The 18,744-nt window shown below is 40.9% G+C and overlaps 1 protein-coding gene across 17 annotated transcripts in view; it reads left to right on the top strand.

Annotated features, from left to right (window-relative positions):
* KIAA1217 (KIAA1217 ortholog) overlaps positions 1-18,744 on the top strand; it is a 356,326-nt gene that overhangs the window by 248,597 nt on the left and 88,985 nt on the right. For 16 of the 17 annotated variants that reach the window (XM_030226706.2, XM_050970267.1, XM_018909327.3 and 13 more), the window contains one exon: positions 12,992-13,187. In XM_030226706.2, the coding sequence (XP_030082566.2) occupies positions 12,992-13,187 (196 nt within the window). Of the gene's footprint in view, positions 1-3,475; positions 3,557-12,991; positions 13,188-18,744 lie in introns of all 17 variants that reach the window. The other variant, XM_050970270.1, reaches the window with a different exon arrangement.

The following is an 18,744-nucleotide window of genomic DNA, read 5'->3' as shown; positions in this document are numbered from 1 at the left end:
CCTTCTACACCCTTTTCCAGGGCCACCACTTGCTCCATTTAGGTTTAAAGTTCAAAAGCAACATGTTTTGCAGCTGTTTCCTTTGTCTCTGGTACTCTTCTCATTACAATGATGTCTGGCTCCCAAAATTTTCTCAAATGTAACACCCCTTCCTGCTCATGCCTGCCAGTAGTGACACTGCAACTGTTTCTTAGTTGTGTGTTGTGTTCCAGCCCCAGCTTCTACTCTTCTTGGCCTCTAATATTTTCCACCTTTTTCCAGAGGAAACTACTTGTGTTCTTTTGTTGCTTTTTTTATGTATTACTTTTCTATGTCCATCTGCCTGTATTAATCTGTTTCTTTGCATGCCAGTCCAACATGTACAAGCATTGCTGCCTCTTTTATTCTATTTTATATGCTTCCACAACTCATAAAAACACAACACTAGTTTCAACAGGAGCCTCTGTGCTCTGAGGGTATTTGGTTAACAGAAAGTGAAAATCACGATCTTTCTTCCATCTCATTTGGAAGTGACAGGCCCTTTCACAGGTTTTTCTTGCACCATTAGACATGGTCAAGTAATGTTCATTCAGGCCAGCTAAGGATCTGCACTCATAGAAGAAAATGAAATCACAGGCTTTGTACAACTCCACTGAGGAGAAGGCATGGGATCCTATCTGCTGGCCAGCAGAGGTTGCTCAGAGCACGTTAGTTGAGTGTTCTGCACTCTACAGTTCTTTATTTCTTAGTAAGTCAAGTCCAGGGGTTTTTAATCTTCTGTGGGATTTGGTCCAACATCCTGTTTCTCTCCTCATGCTGGATATTTGTTTTGATGCCTCATCTTTCTGGAACAATTATAGAGTTGGTGAGGGAAGCAGAAGACAGGGGATTGTCCCAGAAACCTGTCCCTGGAGTCGAGAGATCGCAGCCCTTGCTGCATTTGGAAATTAGAAAGCTTTCCTTGGATTCATTTCCCATCATTGTGGACTATATATAACCATATGCATGCTGATAGATGGAAAAAAATCATACTCCTCTACAATCTAGAAGTAAAGGAAAAAAGACATCATTATTGGTTTCCATCTTTAAATACCCCTGAGGTTACTGGAGTGCTGATGAAGGCATCAGTGTGGTGTTGAGTTTGGACAGAAATGCAGACAGTTAAGAAATATTTTGGAAAGATCCAAAGGAAGCCATACTTCAGGTTTGGATTCAGACCCAAATGTCTTCAAATTTCATTCATAATAAGGTCTTTACGTGGGCTGAAGTAATGGTCTTAATTATATTTCTCCCACACTGGCATGTCTGGATCTTCTTTAGGAGATCTGAAGTTTGCTACATAACACCGTGGATGCCTTGTTAGTCTCCTGGGGCTGCCTTTTGCAGGAGTAGAAGAAGCCTCCTGCTGCACTGCTGTTGTGGTTCTGGATTGGTGTGTGATTCTTTTTTTCCTGCAAGGCTGTGTTTATTCAGAGAACACTAGCTCCTAATCCAGCAGCAAATCCATATGATTTCAAATCAATTCCTGCAGGAGGAGGGAGAGACTTCTGGATCTAAGGTGGACTCATTTTATGTATTTTAACTGCATATGTTTGTTTATCTACTTGGTTTAAAATAAATACCATATTGTGATGAGAGGGAGGGAAGAGTTAGGGATTTCTCTGGATTGAGGGTGAGAAGTGTTGCAGGTTTTCTCAAGCATCCTCATTTCCTTACCCGTCTTTTTGGTCAGAATTCATGTTTCACTCCCTTTGGGACTAAGAAAGTCCAGAGAAAAGTGACACAATTGTAATCCTCCATGAGGTGACAGGGTTTGAGAAAACTAAGTAGCTCAAGCTGATCCTATGCAATGGTTTTAGGAAGGGTGACTGTTGCACACTTTTAATGCTGCTATTGGGCAGAGTAATGTCCTTTCTGATGTGTGGTCTTGATGTGTAATGATGGCTGAATGTAAAGCAAACATGCAGGATGATTTTTTTTCTCTTGGAAGTCTTGTGTGTTTGGCAATGCAAAGAGACTTGGTCTTATACAATCCTTTTCCTTTTTTTTTTTCTTTTTAAAGAGAATTGTTTAATAAAAGCCAAGGAGGGTTTCTCAGGTTTGCCTATGTGGGGCGGTAACATTATAAAAACATGAAAAACCCCAATACAGTTTCAGTATTACCGAGACATTAGCAACAGACTGTTTTGTCTTTGTGGTTTGGAACTGGAATGTTTCCAGTTGTTGCCGGAAGGCTACATTTAATTTGTACTGTGTTTGCATAAATAGCTTATTTGTAAAAATCACATTTTACTTGAACAATTCTAAATTATGCAGTTATCATAGGAAGAAAAATGATCTATTGTTCTCTTTAAAATAAAATGGTACTGCCCTTCCAAAGTATCCAACAGACAAAAGCATGAAAAATCATAGCATACTTATAAGTTGCTTATCTCATCCCCAGAATCAGCTCTCACATGCTCATATCCTCTGCGTTTGTAAAATTCAAAAGATTTTTTGAATTACTCTCTTAATTGTGATGTTGGCATTATAATTACTCGTTAAATAAGATTCTTTGACAATGACGTCCTTGTTGTCAAAGCAGTTGCATTACTTTGCCTGGTATGAATAGCTGCATGTTCTGAACTGGGAAGCAGCAGTTGTGGGAGCCTGAATCTGTTGAAGGAGAAATTGATTGCTTAGAGAAGGTTTTTTAGAGCCCTCTACAAAAATGTCCTTTACCCACAGGCAAATGAAGATTAAGGAAAATAGAGGACATCCACCTCTGTGAACTCAAACAGCAGTAGGCAATTTCCCCTCCAATTAGTATCTTGTTCATGTGTTGGAGGAAAAACTGGTTGGGTTTTTTTGGCCCTTAAACCCCTTTTAGCAAATTCTCACATTCTGTAGGTTTCAAGATCAGAGGTAGAATAGTAAAAAGAAATGTGATTGGCAAAGACTTTTTATTCATAGTATAGTTTCTCTTATTCCTTTTTAAGCTGTGGTTACTCATGAGTTTCACAGTATTTCTAAGTTCTGCTTGAAGGATTCCATGTCCTGTAGTAAGTGTAAAATGAACACAAAAGTGTAGTGACTGCTGCTAACTCCAGCCAAGAGTTGTATCATTTCTCAGGAAGAAATGTTTTGTTATTTGTCAGTTATGTTTTATATATATGGTGTGTATATATATATATATCTATGGCTCAGTTTTCACCCATTAACTCTAATATTAGAACATCCTTTGTTTCTTTGACATCCAATCACATGTAGCACATCTGAACTGAGTCCAGCAAGAGTTCTGAAAATACTGCATATTAAGTATTGATAGAGCATATTGTTCTCTGCCACATGTGCACTTCCTTCATTGTTTTTCAGTACTTCTTTCTCTTCTCTTCTCATATTCAGTATACTTTCAGTACGTGCACATTATTCTTTTTAAATTTCTATTGTTCTCTTTTTCTTTTCCTGTTAACAATTATCTCTCCCCCTCCCCTTCTTTTCTCTCTTTGATCCACAGGTTTTGCAGTGCATGTTGGTCTCCCTTCATTCAGAACTTGACATTCAAAGGTACATGATGAAAATTGAATCCTCTCAGAGAGTTAGTACTGTACTTTCTTTTTTCTGCACTCTGCTGTGAATTGAGTTTGTTACCCTTTAATTGTGTGTGTCTTGCTTCACAACTAAAATTCTCAAAGAAATATGAATCTGCATGCTTTGTCTCTCTGGATTTCACACCAATAAAGTATTATGCATATAAATTAATTGCATATGGGAGTGTGATGCATGTGCGTCCTCTGACAATTTTAAAAATTCTGACTTTTCCTTTAATGGCATGCTAGACATGAAGCTCTTGTATTAGATGCTCTGAAATCCACCAAAATTCAATGGGAGATCCTTGATAAGTAAGTGATTCCTAAACACTGTCCCAATTCCAGTTTTATATTTCTTTTATTTACCTACTTGGAACTGGCTTAGGTGGTACAAGTCTTGCTGCAAATTAAGAACAGCTCTGTGGGCAGAGTAGTAAATATTTTTGTATTGAACATGCAAAAAAACCCTAGTTCTGTAACTTGCAGAATTATATACACAGTGTACCTCTAAAGTCACCTGTATCTCACCTTTCATCCTGCTGAGCTTCTCTTCCATTTCTAGGTGGCTTGTAACGCCACACAGAATGGATGCCTACAGCAGCTACCGTCTTTTCCCCAGGGAGGCAGTGAATGTGTACAGGCCCTGTAGATCCGCACCTAAAGGGCGCCTCTGCACGGTTTCTACCGCAGCCAAGAGCGCAGTCACGAGAGCCCCAGGATAAGGCAGAGCGGCAGCGGCTCATTTGCACCTGATTTGTGTTTCGCCTCTCAGCATTTAAGCAGGCCGATAAACATGGGACCACAGGGAAGGGCGGGAGAGGCAGAGGTGTGGAGAGCTGAGGTGTGGCTTCTCCTCCCTCGCCGCGGTGGCCTCGAGGGAGGGAAAAAGAGTAAGAACCAGGTGACGAGTCGGGAGAGAGGAGCAGAAGCTTCTACAGCCCCTCTCCTGCGGCAGCCCCCTAACTCTCCCAGGTGCCAGAGCAACAAGCTCTAGTAAGTGCTTCAACACGTTTCCTTCCACGAGTAGAGGCTAAAAATAAGTGGGCGGTGTGGGTGTGCTGCCGCCGGCCGCAGCGCTGCTTGTCCCGGGCCATTGTTCCTCTGGGGGCTGGCAGCGCACCCTGCCCGCTCCCCTTGCCCCCACCCGCCGGCCCTCTCGGCCGTGGACCTTTTTGGGGGTGTTTTTAAAATCGCATATTAATGCAGAGCGCCTTCTCAGCTTGTAGAAACACAGAAAAACAGGTTTTTCCAGGATCGCTGCACTGTGTGCCTTTGCTTTGGGAAACAGCACAGAAACAGACCCTCCTCCTGTTTTCCTTAGGGACCCGTGTGGGAGGAACAGGGATGGGCAAATAATCTTGCATCAGAACTCACTATCCCCTAGGTACATTTAGGCATCTGGTATATATTTTTCCCCCCCGCCCCCCCACCTTAGTTTTTGCATGTGGTTTTAAGCATGTAAAGATCTTTCCCCTTTAATCAGTATAATGACAGTTTTTGTTTAAATCATCCCTTTTAATCTTCACAGTTCTCATGGCGATTTTGGGGATTGTGTAGGTAGGAGTTACCTCACCCACTGCTGATGAAACGCAGCCATCTCCTGGATGGAACAAAGGGTCGTGCTGGGTTGTGAATACTTCACAGTAGAGTTTTTCAGGAGGAAAAAGAAAAATAGCTTCCAACTGAAACTGCCATAAGGTCTTAATTAAGACAAATGCTGATGTCCAGGCTGGAATTTATGGATAACTTATTTAAACAAAGTAATAATAAACTGAAGCTGTGATGCAAGAATATGACAGAGACTGGGAAAGATGAAATTTTGGTCTGAGGAAAATTGATGGACTCCTAGAAGCCTTGGCAGGAAAAACAGTGAGGTGACCCATGGCTTTTTTAATTTGACTCTCATGTGTGAATAAAGTATTCTCATGACAAAGGATTAGAATAAAGCAGAGAGATAAATGATTTTATTGTAAAGGTTTCTTTCATTAAGTATGACTTTTGTTTTTTATTAGTGAGTAACTAATAGTTTTCTCTGTTGTTTTACTTCTTTTTCTACCCTCAAATCTCAGGTGTTTGTAGAAAAAGAAAACCTTGGATTTGAACAGAAACATACTGTGAAATATTGTTACACTTTAATGTGGATGGCTTGGGGTTTTCTGATATTACACGTATTCCAAAGAGATGCCACAGCATGTTGCATATTTCAGTCTGGACTTGTCTGGACCAATTAAGCTGCTCTTAGACGGGCTGTTGAGTTCCTTAGGGCAGCATTTTCAAATGCAAGTTCCTGCAATTAAACATCTGAATAAGAGGTCTGGCAGCATAAGTGCTGAGCACCTAGAGCTTTTATTGCTCCTAATGAATATCTTTACTATAGACACACAGCTTTCCTGAAAAACAGGTTTCAATTTATCTAGGTGCTTACAGTTTAAAAAAACCCAAAAACTTGGAAAATGTTGTTTTATGTTAGTAATTTATAACAGAGTTTCGTGAAAAACTGTTTTTGCTAACTCTGGGGATCAGCCAGCTGAAGAGCAAGCCATGGTCTTGCCAAGGGGGAGCAGCCTGTGGATGTCCTGCTCGGTGATTCACAGCACTCAGGATTAAAAGAAATGAGTTTTGGCAGCTTGCCACAGTAGGGAGCATGCAGCTGGCCACCAACAGGAGCTAGCGAGGCTCGTGGGAAAACGTGCAGATTTTTAGGATGATTTGAATATCATTACAACCTAAAAATATGGCAAATAAACTCTGTCCCATCATTAGACATGGATTTTTTTTCTCTAGGTTGAAAGAAACTGGGGTCAGCATCAGTGAATACAGAGTAGTAGATAAAAATCCTGTCATAAGCAGAGAGGCGTTTTACCTTCAGATAAATTCACTGAATTGAGTAAAATGTCCACTCGTTGGAGCATCCAGACCCTGTCGCAGTGGCGGGTGGTGCGTGGCTGTGAGTGAGCATTCCCGATGCTGATGGCTGAGGTATCTTCCCCTCCTTCTCATTCACCACGGGAGGGAGGAGGAATGCTTGCTTTTACCTTACTTGGAAAAGTTCTTCTGGGTCAGTTTCCTCCCTTCCTCAGAGCATGCCGAGATCTGCTGTGGGGCAGTACCTCACGTTCGCATCACACCGAATTCATTGCTTGGCTCAATGGCCGCACGGCAGGTGGCCAGGGGAGGGCTCTGTGCCCTGTGCTCTGCTGGCATCACTCCTGTGTGAGCATGGCCAGCTCAGGCTGCCCTCGGCACCGCCGGGGCAAGAGGAGGCCGGCAGAGAAGGGGCAGCATCCGGCGCAGAACATGCCTCCAAGCCAAGGAGGCTCCAGGCAAGTGGGGTACCTTGCTTCAGTGCTAGGGTGGTGGGCAGCCATGGCTCAGGCTTTTCTCCTTATCAAAGAGGAAATAATTCTGGCCATTCATGCCATAGAAATCCATATTGCTGCCAAACTGAGATGTTTGTGAGAAGATTCTGGCTTTGTAACTCGTTGTTGTTGATTCAACAGAAAATAGTGAAAAGTTTGGGTTTGAAATAGAGAAATGAAAGCTAGAGACGTGTGTTAGTCCTTGAGCAGGCATCAGGGAGAGTATAACTAGCGCCTACAGGATCTGTATGCGGGCAAGTGGGCAGCTCCCTCCCACTCTCTTCAGCGCTGGAGAACACAGATGCTGGCATGTGCCTGCTCCTGGCATGGGACCATTTCCAGCTGATGGCATCCCAAAGAAAGATGCCATAGATTGTTACATCTTCTAATGGTGAAAAAGCACCAAAAGCACACAAGTGAGTTTTGTCACGAGAGATGGTTTGATGTTGCATTCAGCTGATGAGTCATCTCCTCAGCCCCAGCTCCCCCAGTGAGACAGAGTATCCAAATACATCAGTTGCACACAGGTAATACAACCTTTAGTTTATACAAACATGTATAAGCATTTAACTTTTCTGAGGAAGTGGTGTGGAAAAATATGGAAAATGCTTAAAAATGAGATAATATGGGTACTATTTGCTTTCTCTTCAAGAGTAATGTGTCACTAATTGCATGTCCAGACAAGTAAAACCCTGTTGGGGTGTTAAAATGGAAACTCAAAGACTGTATCTGTGGAAAAAGCAGATCTATCCTTCAGACAACAATAATATGACACAAGTGTGATGTAGAAGTATTGTTGTAGTAGTAAGAATTCATGTGCTGTGGTAATATTTCAGAGTTAATAAACTCATCATACATGAAATAGGCCTGTTAATATGCCTATTGCTGTCTGTCACATATCCTGTATCCATCTTTGGCACCTGTCACAGGACAAGCAGTTTACTTGAAGGTCAAGAAGAGTAGGCTTCCATTTTTCTACTGATTTTTCCTCTCTATTTGAAATGTCAAGAAGACTCTTAAATGTAGGGGAAGGGGAGCTGCCTATTCTATGGTTGTTAGAATACATGATTGGAAAAATATATTTTACTACCTCTGTTTTATTTTTTGCTGCCTTTGTTTACCATTTGTACATTGCCAGGAACGCTAGCAACTTCCAAGATATGTAAAATTATTCTCCTGAATAGATAAGTTTCTGTCAAGATAAGGGCTAAGGAAGTTCCTGGAGACAAGAAATAAAAAGTGGGAATTGATTGAGAGATTAAATTAAAACTTTCTTTGGGTTGTGCAGTTATTTTTCCTGAGTTCTGTTTTGTCTATGGAAATGTGTGAAGCAACATTTCCATAGACAAAAGGAGAAAGGAAAAGAGAGAAAAAAGGTTTCTGTTATATAGATTAGTATAAAAAATAACTGGAAATGACCATAGAAGAACACTACAAAAAACAGAAACATAAAACTGGCTAGAACAAAAGCATGAGAGGATTAGTGTGGACAAATGTGAGCAGAGGACCAGAGGCAGAGGCATGCAGAGAACTTGATGAAAATCTCTGCTACTCCATGACTGCCCATTACATTGGCATCTCTGCAGTATCTCATTTTTCATTATTTAGGTACTTTCAGGCTTTATTCCTAATTATTTGTAATTTTACTGCATTTAAAGAGCCTTGCACTTTTTTCTTTATTTTTTTCTGAGTCAGTGAAAGTACTAAAGCAGAGGTATTGAAAGTGCATTCTTTTGCCAAGCTGTGGCAGACAGATGTCTGTCATGAGGCATGATCAACTGCAATTTTAATTCTTTGTCAAATTCCAAGAGTGGTTGAAAGATCTTCTGTAACTGCTAGCTCCATGTGCTGTACTTAAATATATGCCCTGAAAAGTTTACAAGGGTCTATATCCTTGTAAATAAAATAGCGTGTCCTAGGTAAGAGTCATCAAAAAGCACTAATTAATTGTAAGTTTACACTGTAATTAAATATAAGTTTACACCAGCATTGTCCATCACTATTTTGGCCTATCTTTTCTAATGATCTTGTAATACAGAACTAGCACAGAGTATCTTTTATCAGAGAAGTCCTTAAGGAGGGTCAGCTCTACTCATCTGGGTGAAAGATGAACCTTGTTACACAAAGAAACATTCAGGGGAATATTTCCTACCATACAGCTTGGGGGGAAAGACCATGGCTGACTGAGAAAATGTAACCTAACTGGTCTTGGCAGAGGGGCGAGAGAGACCTGCTGCCTCTTCTGAACCTTTTTCTGTTTTCTGGCACTTATCCCTGAGGTGGCTTGGAATGTGCCAGCATTTCCTTGAGTTTGTCTGCCTCTGTGGAGTCTCTATTAACACATTTTAATTTTGGATAATGCTGTTCCTTAGTGGGTATATCTTGAGTTTTCTTCTCTGTTAGGTATTTCAGGGTTTTTTGCAACAGCACCATTCTGACTCACATAGCAGCAGTCTAGACTATGACTCTAGTTGGGTCCTCTGTTGAGTCCTGAAACATTGACTCTTGGGGTCAACATTTATTTTGTGAAAGCTTGTACTGTGTGCTTGATCATGAAAAGTCCTTAAAATGACACTTGCTGAAGTATTATTTTAAGCATTTTAATATTAGTGAACATTCAGTGGAAAAAGAATATACGGCATTGCTTATTAAGTATTTATTTGATATTTGTCTCATTTTTCTTATTTGAAATTAGAATCAACATCCTGAATAATTATTACAAGGTTGGACCATGCTGAAGGTTTCTGCACTGCTTTCTTCAAAAATCATTACAAATGCTTCTGGCTACAGCTCTGTAAATGTTCCTGGTTCCTTCTCCACCACATGTGTTGGTTTTTCTATGACATATCTAGGAAATCCACTTGATTATTAAGTAGCATCAAGCCTCGTGCTTGTTGCCAATAACAAAAATGCTTTCCTATCAAATCTGCACTCATATCTCTTGAATACCCACTGTTGTTGCTGAGCTTGAGAATGGTTTTAGAATCTGCTTAAAAATCACAATCCTGGAATGTAATGTTTACAGAAGTTTAGCATGACAAATAACTTGAAGCCTTTCAAACACTTCATGTGTATTTGGTGGATCTCATTTATAGCTTGCGTTGGCTTTATGTTTGTGTCACTCCATGTACTAGAGTGGAATTCCTATGGATTTGAGCTGGTGGACTAAGAGGAAGAGTGGGCTTTGTATCTGATTAGAATCCATGATGTGCCTCTGGATTGCTTCAGAAAGCTGCAGCATTGGTGGTGAGAAACGAGGGCTGCCGAAAAAGGATCTTTTTGAGTGTGGTGGGTTGATCACCAGCACACCAGCTACCCACCAAGCCAGTCCATCCCCCCTCCTCTGGAATACAGGGGAGAAAATAAGATGGAAAAATGTCATGGCTTCAGATAAATGCAATTTAATAAGGAAAAAGCAAAGGCCACATGCGAGAGCAAAAGTAAAAAAAAGTATTCTCTATTTCTCATCAGCAGATGATGTCCAGGCTTTTCCCAGAAAATGAGGTTTCAGGCTCCAGTACACATAGCAGTCCCTCCATAGGACAGATGTGGTAACAAATGGTCCCTTTCCTCCTCCTTTTTCTTAGCTTTTATTGCTGAACAGTCATCAAGTAGTATGGAATATTCCTTTGGTCATTTTGGGTCAACCCTTCTGACTATATCATCTGTCAAGATCTTGCCCACCCACCCTCCTGGGTGAATGAGGGAATGTTGGAGAGAGCCTTTATGCTGTGCATGCCCTTCTCAATAGTAGCAGAAATAATGGTGTGTTATCAACACCTTCTATCCACTAGTACAAAGTACAGCACTATGAGGGTTGCTATGGAGAAAATTATCTCATCCATACCCAACAGATTTAGCTACAGTAATGGCATCATGTCATAGGTGGGGACCTGGGATGCTGTGTCTTAGGTCCTGCAGTGTTTCCCCAGGGACAACCAAAGAAACACAGCAGTGCTGAGGTTGGCTCCATCTATACATTCACAGGACACTCTGGCCAACTGCTCAGCTAAATCTGTGCCTGTTGATTCTGGTGATAAAGTGTCCCCTTACTCCTCAAATATACATCTGTTCATATTATCAGTGAACAATACACATGCAACTGCATGTCTCAAATGACATTTGGGGATTATTTTATTATAAATTGAAGAGAAAAAAATCAGCAAAAGCAAAGCAAAATAAGTTTGATCCATATTTTAATTTTATCAGTATATATTTTCTTTAAGAAACAAAAGCAATCTCCTTCCCAACAAACTGAAACTAAGGATCTTTTGTAGATTGATTTTGTTGCCTTTATTTTTTTTTTTTTGTTTTGTTTCTTTCCGTCATGGTTTTCTAGAAAGGGAAAATGATATGCCTTCTAGCTCCCTATGAATGGATTTATACAGATAAGTTTTTAATCACTACAAGGAGCTACAGAGCTGTAATGTCTTGGCTTGGTAATACTTCTGTAATATTCCTGTGTAAACAAAATACTTCAGCAGTGATGGCTCCCGAGCCATTTTGGAAAGCTGAATGAAGAAATACTGTCTTATCAGATTCTTTTCTGTGTTTGCAAGTCACTTGTCACCTCTGTAACTTTCCTGGCACAAGTTCTTGTATTTACAACCTGCAGACTAGTGCTGACCATGTCAGAGGCACTTCAAAGCATGCTTTAGAACAAATGTTGTTAAAGTCCTGCATAAAATTCAAAGCTCTTGAACAATTTCATTGCAGGACATTGGATAGTACCTACTATTTTAATATTAGCATTTAGAAAGTGAGTAGTTTCTTGTGAGGTATATCTAATAATTGTAATTTGTGAGTAACTGCACAACTTGGCAAGAACAGCCCTCTACAGCCAGCTAATGAAAATGTAATAAAAGTTGAAGCTCTTCATACATTCAAAGTCACATAAGGAATATTATGTGATACTGAAATGACTTTTGCTCATTTCACTTGAAAAACCACTGAAAGAAACAGATATCAGCAAGATTAGTTAGCTTAGTTTTCCAGAAAGAAGCATAATCTTTTTTGGATCTTGACAGCATCTTCAAACCTAGAGTTGAAGTTGATTTTGATACAGGGGATTTTTAACATAATAGCATCTGACCTTAAATAATAGGGGAAGTAAAAACCTACAACTTTAATGCTATCTTGTGCCTGGTGCTGATTATGGATTTCTATAAAGTTTACATACTGGGTTTGGAACCCAATAAGCTTGCTTTGCTTTGAATTTCTGCTTTGTATGTTCCCATTTGTTGTGATATGGTTTGATTGAGAGAGACCAGGAAATTATTCTTCCAGAGTAATAGTTCATGTGGTTGTGAGGGGGTTATACTACACAGTATTGACTGTGCTTCTTAAAGCAACCCCTTTTTGTGGAAAGGGCTTTAATGTCATTTATAGTTCGCAAAAAATGTTCAGGACATTTTATTTCCTATTGAATGTGTTTTTACTAGGCAGATCCTACCGTGAAGACTTGGTAGAAGTGCATAAATGAAACCATATCTCTCCCCTGCTGGAAGAGTTGGGTTTTTTCCCAGCAGCTGTGTTTATCAATTTACTAGTATGATTTCCGAGTAAAAGTCATAAATAATTTGGTCAGTTAATGAAGACAGTTCTGATTTATGGTGGTGGAACAAAAAAAAAAAGTAATTGTTTATGATTTCATCTAGAAGTGTTGGATAGCTATTTTGGCTATGCTGCATGACCTGGACCTTGCATAGATGACACAGCAGAAGATACTGAAATTGATAGCTTTACAACTTCATTACAGTACTTCTTTTCAGAGGATTTTTCTTAGCAGATTTGATAAAATTAAAGTGTGTGTGTGTGTGTGTAGACAAGGAGAATGGCATTACTTTACATCTCCTCAGCACATGTCTTATCCTCATGGCCTTGTTAGCAACAAAATTTGCAATGTGGATATATAACCATAAAAACTGCAGCAGAATGTCCAAGGACACTTTTCCTAAATAATCTACACAAATGACCTCCAGCATACCAGAATTTGAAGAATTGGACTCCTTCCTTCTTCTCTTTTTGTCTTTCCTCCCACACTCTGGTTTCAGTAGACTAATAAGGAAATACTCTGTTTTGCAGACAAGAAGCCCGAAGCCGTGCCAGAGCCCACAGCCCAATTTGGGTGACCACACAGAACACCTCTCTGAAGCATCTGCTGATTCCTTAGAGGTCATGTCTGAAGGGGATTCTCCAACCCCCTTCTCAAGGGGCAGCCGCACACGGGCAAGCCTTCCCGTTGTGCGGTCAGCAAACCAAACAAAGGAAAGATCAATGGGTAAGAGCCTGCTCCAGTCCTTCTCCATTCTGTGTTTAGCCTGTGTTTTGCATTTGTGGATTTAAAACATTCTTTAGATAATTTGGGGTTGAAAAAGTAAAGACTTTGGTAGCACATTATTTTTCATGTCAGGTTGTTCTTTGGAAATGAACTCGTATGGGATACTGAGTAACTTGGGGGAATGGTCTGAAAGTGTGATCGGAGCATGGTAGAAATGCAAGGAGAGAGAGATGAAATGCTGAGTAATGGTTAAAGCCCACTGTTGCAAACACTTCCTGCCAAGCCTGCACAATATTTGGCAATTAACTTAATATAAGATTGTACCCTCATTTTCAGATGGTAGACACAGGTTTTTCACTTTGTCATCTCTTCAAAGCCAGACTTAGTTGAAAGAAACCTAGAGAAGCCTTGGTAATCTATCTTACTGAAAAGGTTTGTATTTGTGTGGTGGTAGCTTTCCAGGCTGAGGATTTGAATGGATATGCTTATGGAGATGCCCTTTACTTTGGGGCAGTGCCCTTCCATCTGCACAGTGACACGAGAGATGTGTCAGCACAGGTGGACAGCTCTGCTTCCTGCATTCTTCCCATATCTCAGGGTTGAATTCAGCCCAGCTGTGAACCATAGCTCCTTTTATGATGGTGAATTTTGTTTCAGAGATTTGGCTCAGCTGATGGATAGAAGGAGTAAAGGCTGTTCTTTTGAGGGAAGACACCAGAGGGCAGTTAAAGCATTGTGGGAAGGCACGTAACTCATCTGTGGATTGCTGAGGAAGGCAGGTTTTGCTCATAGGTAATAAACTGAAATGCTGCTTTCCTGTAGGCTCATCTCCCAATATACAGAGTGACATAAATCGAAGACTGGACTGTAAATCATACCATGCTTGTAAGCTTGTCACAGTGGTTTACTCGTCCCTCAATAATCTAAGACAGTTTCTGTCAAGAGTATTTTGATATCTGACAAACACAACAAATGTGAAGAAAACAGGGCAGGAAGGGGTCCCTTACTCTCCCAGAGCTGAAAAGTGAAGAGTAGTGGGGATGGAAACAAGAAGCTGGACCTTGTCCATTTCAGCTCACAAATAGCTGCCCCCCCACAGCCTCCTGAGCCACCAATATGTTGGGCTTTTGGAGGAAAATTTGCGATACTCAACCTGGAAAAGACTTTTGCTTTTGAGGTGTTTTTAAGAGCACATGCATGTTTACTATACATGCTGCACTATTATTTTTACTATACTGTACTGCCTATAAATCACTGCTGGCTAGGGCATCCTCAGTATGGCTTATTTCACCCCAGGATTTTCTGTTAGATTTATATTTGCTTCAATGTGATATTAAGTGGTTGAGCCTTTGGAACTCACAGTCTGGCCCACTGTTCAGGCTGAGGACCCCCAGAGCACAGCAGGTGGGGTCTCACCAAAGCAGAGCAGAGGGCAGAATCCCCTCTCTTTACCAGCTGCCCAGGCTGCTTTTGATGCAGCCCAGTGTAGGTTTGGCTCTCTGGGCTGTGAGTGCACATGGCTGGGTCATGTCCAACCTCTCATCCATCAGCACCCCCAAGTCTCTCTGGGCAGAGCTGCTCTCACTCTGTCCATTCCCCAGCCTGTGCTGATACCAGGGGTTGCCCCGACTCAGGGCACCTTGTTAAGCCACTTCAGATTCCCACATGCCTACTTCTTGAGCTTGTCCATGTTCCTCTGGATGGCATCTTGCTCCTCTGGCCTGTCAACAGTGCCACACAGCTGGGTGTCGTCTGCAAATTTGCTGAGGGTGCACTTAATCACTTCATCTATGTAATTTTTTTAAATATTAAATAACACTGGTCTTAATACAGACCCCAAGGGACACCACTTGTCCCTGATGTCCATTTGGACTCTGAGCCATTGACCACTGCCCTCTGGATGCAATCATCCAACCACTTAAGTCTAACAGTCCACTCATCAAATCCATCTCTCTCTAATTTAGAGAGAAGGATGTTGTGGGGACCATGTCAAAGGTTTTCCAGAAGTCCATATAAAGAGCATCTGTAGCCCTTCCCTTGTCCACTGCTGTGGAAGCCCACTGCAGAGGGCCACTGACTTGGTTAGACAGGACTTGCCTGTGCTGGCTGTGCTGAATCAAGTCCCTGTCCTCTGTGTGTATGTGTGATCCTTCCCCCAAGTGTTCTCAGCCTCAGGGTATCTTCATCTTAGGGGTTTCCTGGTTATGGTTTCTACCTGTGTAATAACCACCAAGAGATGTCTCCTCCAGGTATTTGTTCAGTCCCCCTTTGATTCCCATGTAAATTTTTCACATCCTCCACAGTGCATGTGTGACTTTGGCAGCAGGCTCCTGTTGGTTTACTGCCCGACCACCACTTTCCTGTTGCTTTGTTTTATATTTATTTATCAGTTCTAGGTTATGCCCCTTAGTCCTTGTGTTGGAAGTGACAGCAAACATCAGATTGCTGTCTGCTTCCCCCAGGCCATATCTGATTGATTTGGCCTGTCATTTCCCCCAGGTAGTTTCTTCTCCAGCTGAGAAGTGCTGCTATAACCACTTGTTGCTCATCCAGAAACCATCCTGGACACTTGACCATCATTGCTGCCCTGAAATTTGGCAGTTCAATAGTGTCTTTGCTAAGATGGGAGGACCATAAGTTCACTGTTAAGTAGTTAATTCTTAAACCCTTTTTTTAGCGTCTGTTGCACATACTGAATTGTGTTGTCCATGCCTTAAGGGAGGACAGCCACATGAAGATACGCTGCTTTATTTATGGCCAGGATTTCAGACCCTGCAAAACCCCCTGTCTCTTGTGCTAGAGACAAGGTCCCAGCTTATCCCATGATGAGCAGGCCAAATGCAGGAGAAAGAAAAAAGTAAACAACAGGGAAGCAGTGTAATATGAAGCATTTCAGCTGATAGTTTTTAGGAGGGGTCACCAGTATGTGTGTGGCTTAAGGGATCATCATACTAGCCAAATAGGAGGTAATATATTGTCATCACCCCACAATCTGTCTTTTTCAAGTAGTTCCAGGAACCAATTAGTAACAAATAGTTTGTTTTAAAAGATAAAAAAGTATTCCAAAATAGTTCCATTTTATATTATGATTATTATTGTTAATATTATGTGCATTTCTTTTATAATGATGTCCTTTTTGATCTCTTCTGCCACTGTGTTCTAACAACACCATCAGCAATGTTCTGAAATTTTACTTTTGAGACGTTTTGCATGCTGTGGTCCTTTTTATTTCCAACTGTAAAAAGGGAATGTTTATTTTTAAAAAACAGGAAACAGTTTGTAGCTTCAGTTTTAAAAGTGTCATGAACGTACTTCTAGTCATATGATTTTAAATAATCTGTGTATCATCACCTCCCTTTCTATATCTATTAATTTAATATAATTTAAATAAAAATTATGTTTTGATTCTAAGCGAACATAATTTCAGCAAGGAGAATAATGAACTTTTGGAAACTTCTATTAATTTTACATCATATATCTCAATGCATTTTTTTAAAATGGATGTTTTCTTTTTGAAATTCTAATTGTTCTGTGGGTTCCTGTTTTACTAGCTATATATGAATCAGTTTGTTTTCATATTGGGGTCTGAATTAACATGGAGCCTGAGAAGGAATAACACAAATGCATTTTGGCCACCTCACTATCATGGGTTTGTCAGTCAGGACTAATCTAACAGGACATGGTACTCACGTGGAGTTGACCTAGAAAACAGTATCCTATTGTGAGCCCATTTAAAATTTCAGCCACAGCTTTTGAAATTAAGGTCTTTTCTTGGCTAAGAAAACTAGAAATCACACTTGCTTCACCATTGTGCAGCCTGGAGACAAAGCAAGATATTAAAATAAATTAATTCACTGTGCAAGAGAAAATTAAATGTATTTTAAAATATGTATTTGAAAGCTGGGAGCTTTTCCAGTATGATAACTGTGGGAAAAAAATTATCTAGCAAAACTGTCAGTGAGAATCATCTGAAACCTGGAAAGTGCTCAAAAGCTTTCAGCAAACTTCACTTGCAATTTGCCTGGAGGAAGCAGAACCTGACAGGCATCAGCGAGGTTACGCCAGCACCGCCTGTGCCCGCGCTGCAGCTCGCTGCTGTCCCTGCTCTGCTACCTCCTTGGTGAAATGAAGGCTGACAGATATGTTCACTTGTGGTCTCTCATGTGGTACATCTGTCCAAACAATGGGCAGCATCCTGGTAAGGGCAGGCACTGGCAGGCCGTGTGGTGATGGAGTGACAGGGGCAGCCGATGAGGGTCAGAGCCCATCTGAGGTGTGGTCACCACCTCCCTCTGCAGCCACAGCTCTTGGTGCTCCTGCAGGACTGGGCTGCACCTGCAGGGCTGGGTGAAGGAAGGACATGGCACAGGGGGGATTTCTGTAAATGCACAGTGTTGGGTCTGAGTAGTGACTGAGGAGGATGAAGCTTTATGGCTCAAGTGTTCCAATCATCTATTTTGGGTGCCCCAGCCGGGGTTCCCGGCCACTCCAGTCCAGATGGATGAAGAGCAAAGGAGGACTGGGTTCCCTGCTGGTAAACCTGTGCCTAAGGTTAGGTGGTGTGAAAAGGCCTCTTCAGAAATGTCTGAGCCTGCCAACATTTGCATTTTATTTGCATTTGGAGGGATTACATAAAGGAGAAAAATTATACAAATGCTTAAGGATTGGCATGGGGAGGGTCTTAAGCAATCATGGAGTATTCTGATTATTATTTATTAGCCCCCAAACCCAAGTTTTGGCAGGCACAGATTTTCATGTCTGATTAATTAGTTTACTGCCACCTTATATGGAAATGCCATTACTGGCTATAATCATAATGCCTCAATCTTTTGTAGCATTTCTTGCAGATGTTTCTCAAAGGCTGGTAAAAAAGAAACTCAGTGCCACAGTGACAGTTCCACTCACAGCAAAACCTTTGCAGAGAGACAGATCATTGCTTTTCAGCTGGCAGTAGGAATAACTCTCTGTTCATGTGTATGCAAGATGCTGTTAGATACACAGAGGAAAATATAAATAAAGTCTAAGGGTAGACTGATATATTATATTGGAGGTAATTAATTGTTACTTACTGTTTATGAGCTAGAAATTAAAATAGGCATGTAAAATCAGACAGAAGATGTGTGAATGGCCATAGACTTTATATGAGAAATCTATGATTTGCTAGTAGTGGCACTACCCTCTGATTCCTTAGGGCATGATTTAAGCCTAATGAAGTCAGCAAGAACTTCAGTTTAGTTCATGGGAGAGGAACTCCCTGGGAAGTGCATTTCAAGTTAAGGCTGAATGTAACTTTAATGTATTCAGACATCTTAAAGAATTTTCCCCATCTTCCTTTTATAGTGTATGCAAAGCAGCCAACATGCAAAAGGTCATATAAATATTTGCTGTTGTGGTCAGATGGCTTAACAGAGACTGACAGGTCTGTAGGAAAAACAGCCTGAAACAACTAGTTCCAATTAATGAATTGAAACAGGGACCCTCGGAAATTACAATACTCTAATGTAGCTAAGGTTTTCCTTCCAGATTTCCAAGACTTTGTTTTCTTTCCCTTTTCTTC

Source organism: Serinus canaria, chromosome 2 (assembly GCF_022539315.1).
Source record: "Serinus canaria isolate serCan28SL12 chromosome 2, serCan2020, whole genome shotgun sequence".
NCBI classification, from domain to species: domain Eukaryota; kingdom Metazoa; phylum Chordata; class Aves; order Passeriformes; family Fringillidae; genus Serinus; species Serinus canaria.
The sequence above is the reverse complement of the archived record's forward strand: the minus strand, read 5'-3'. Positions and strand labels throughout refer to the sequence as shown.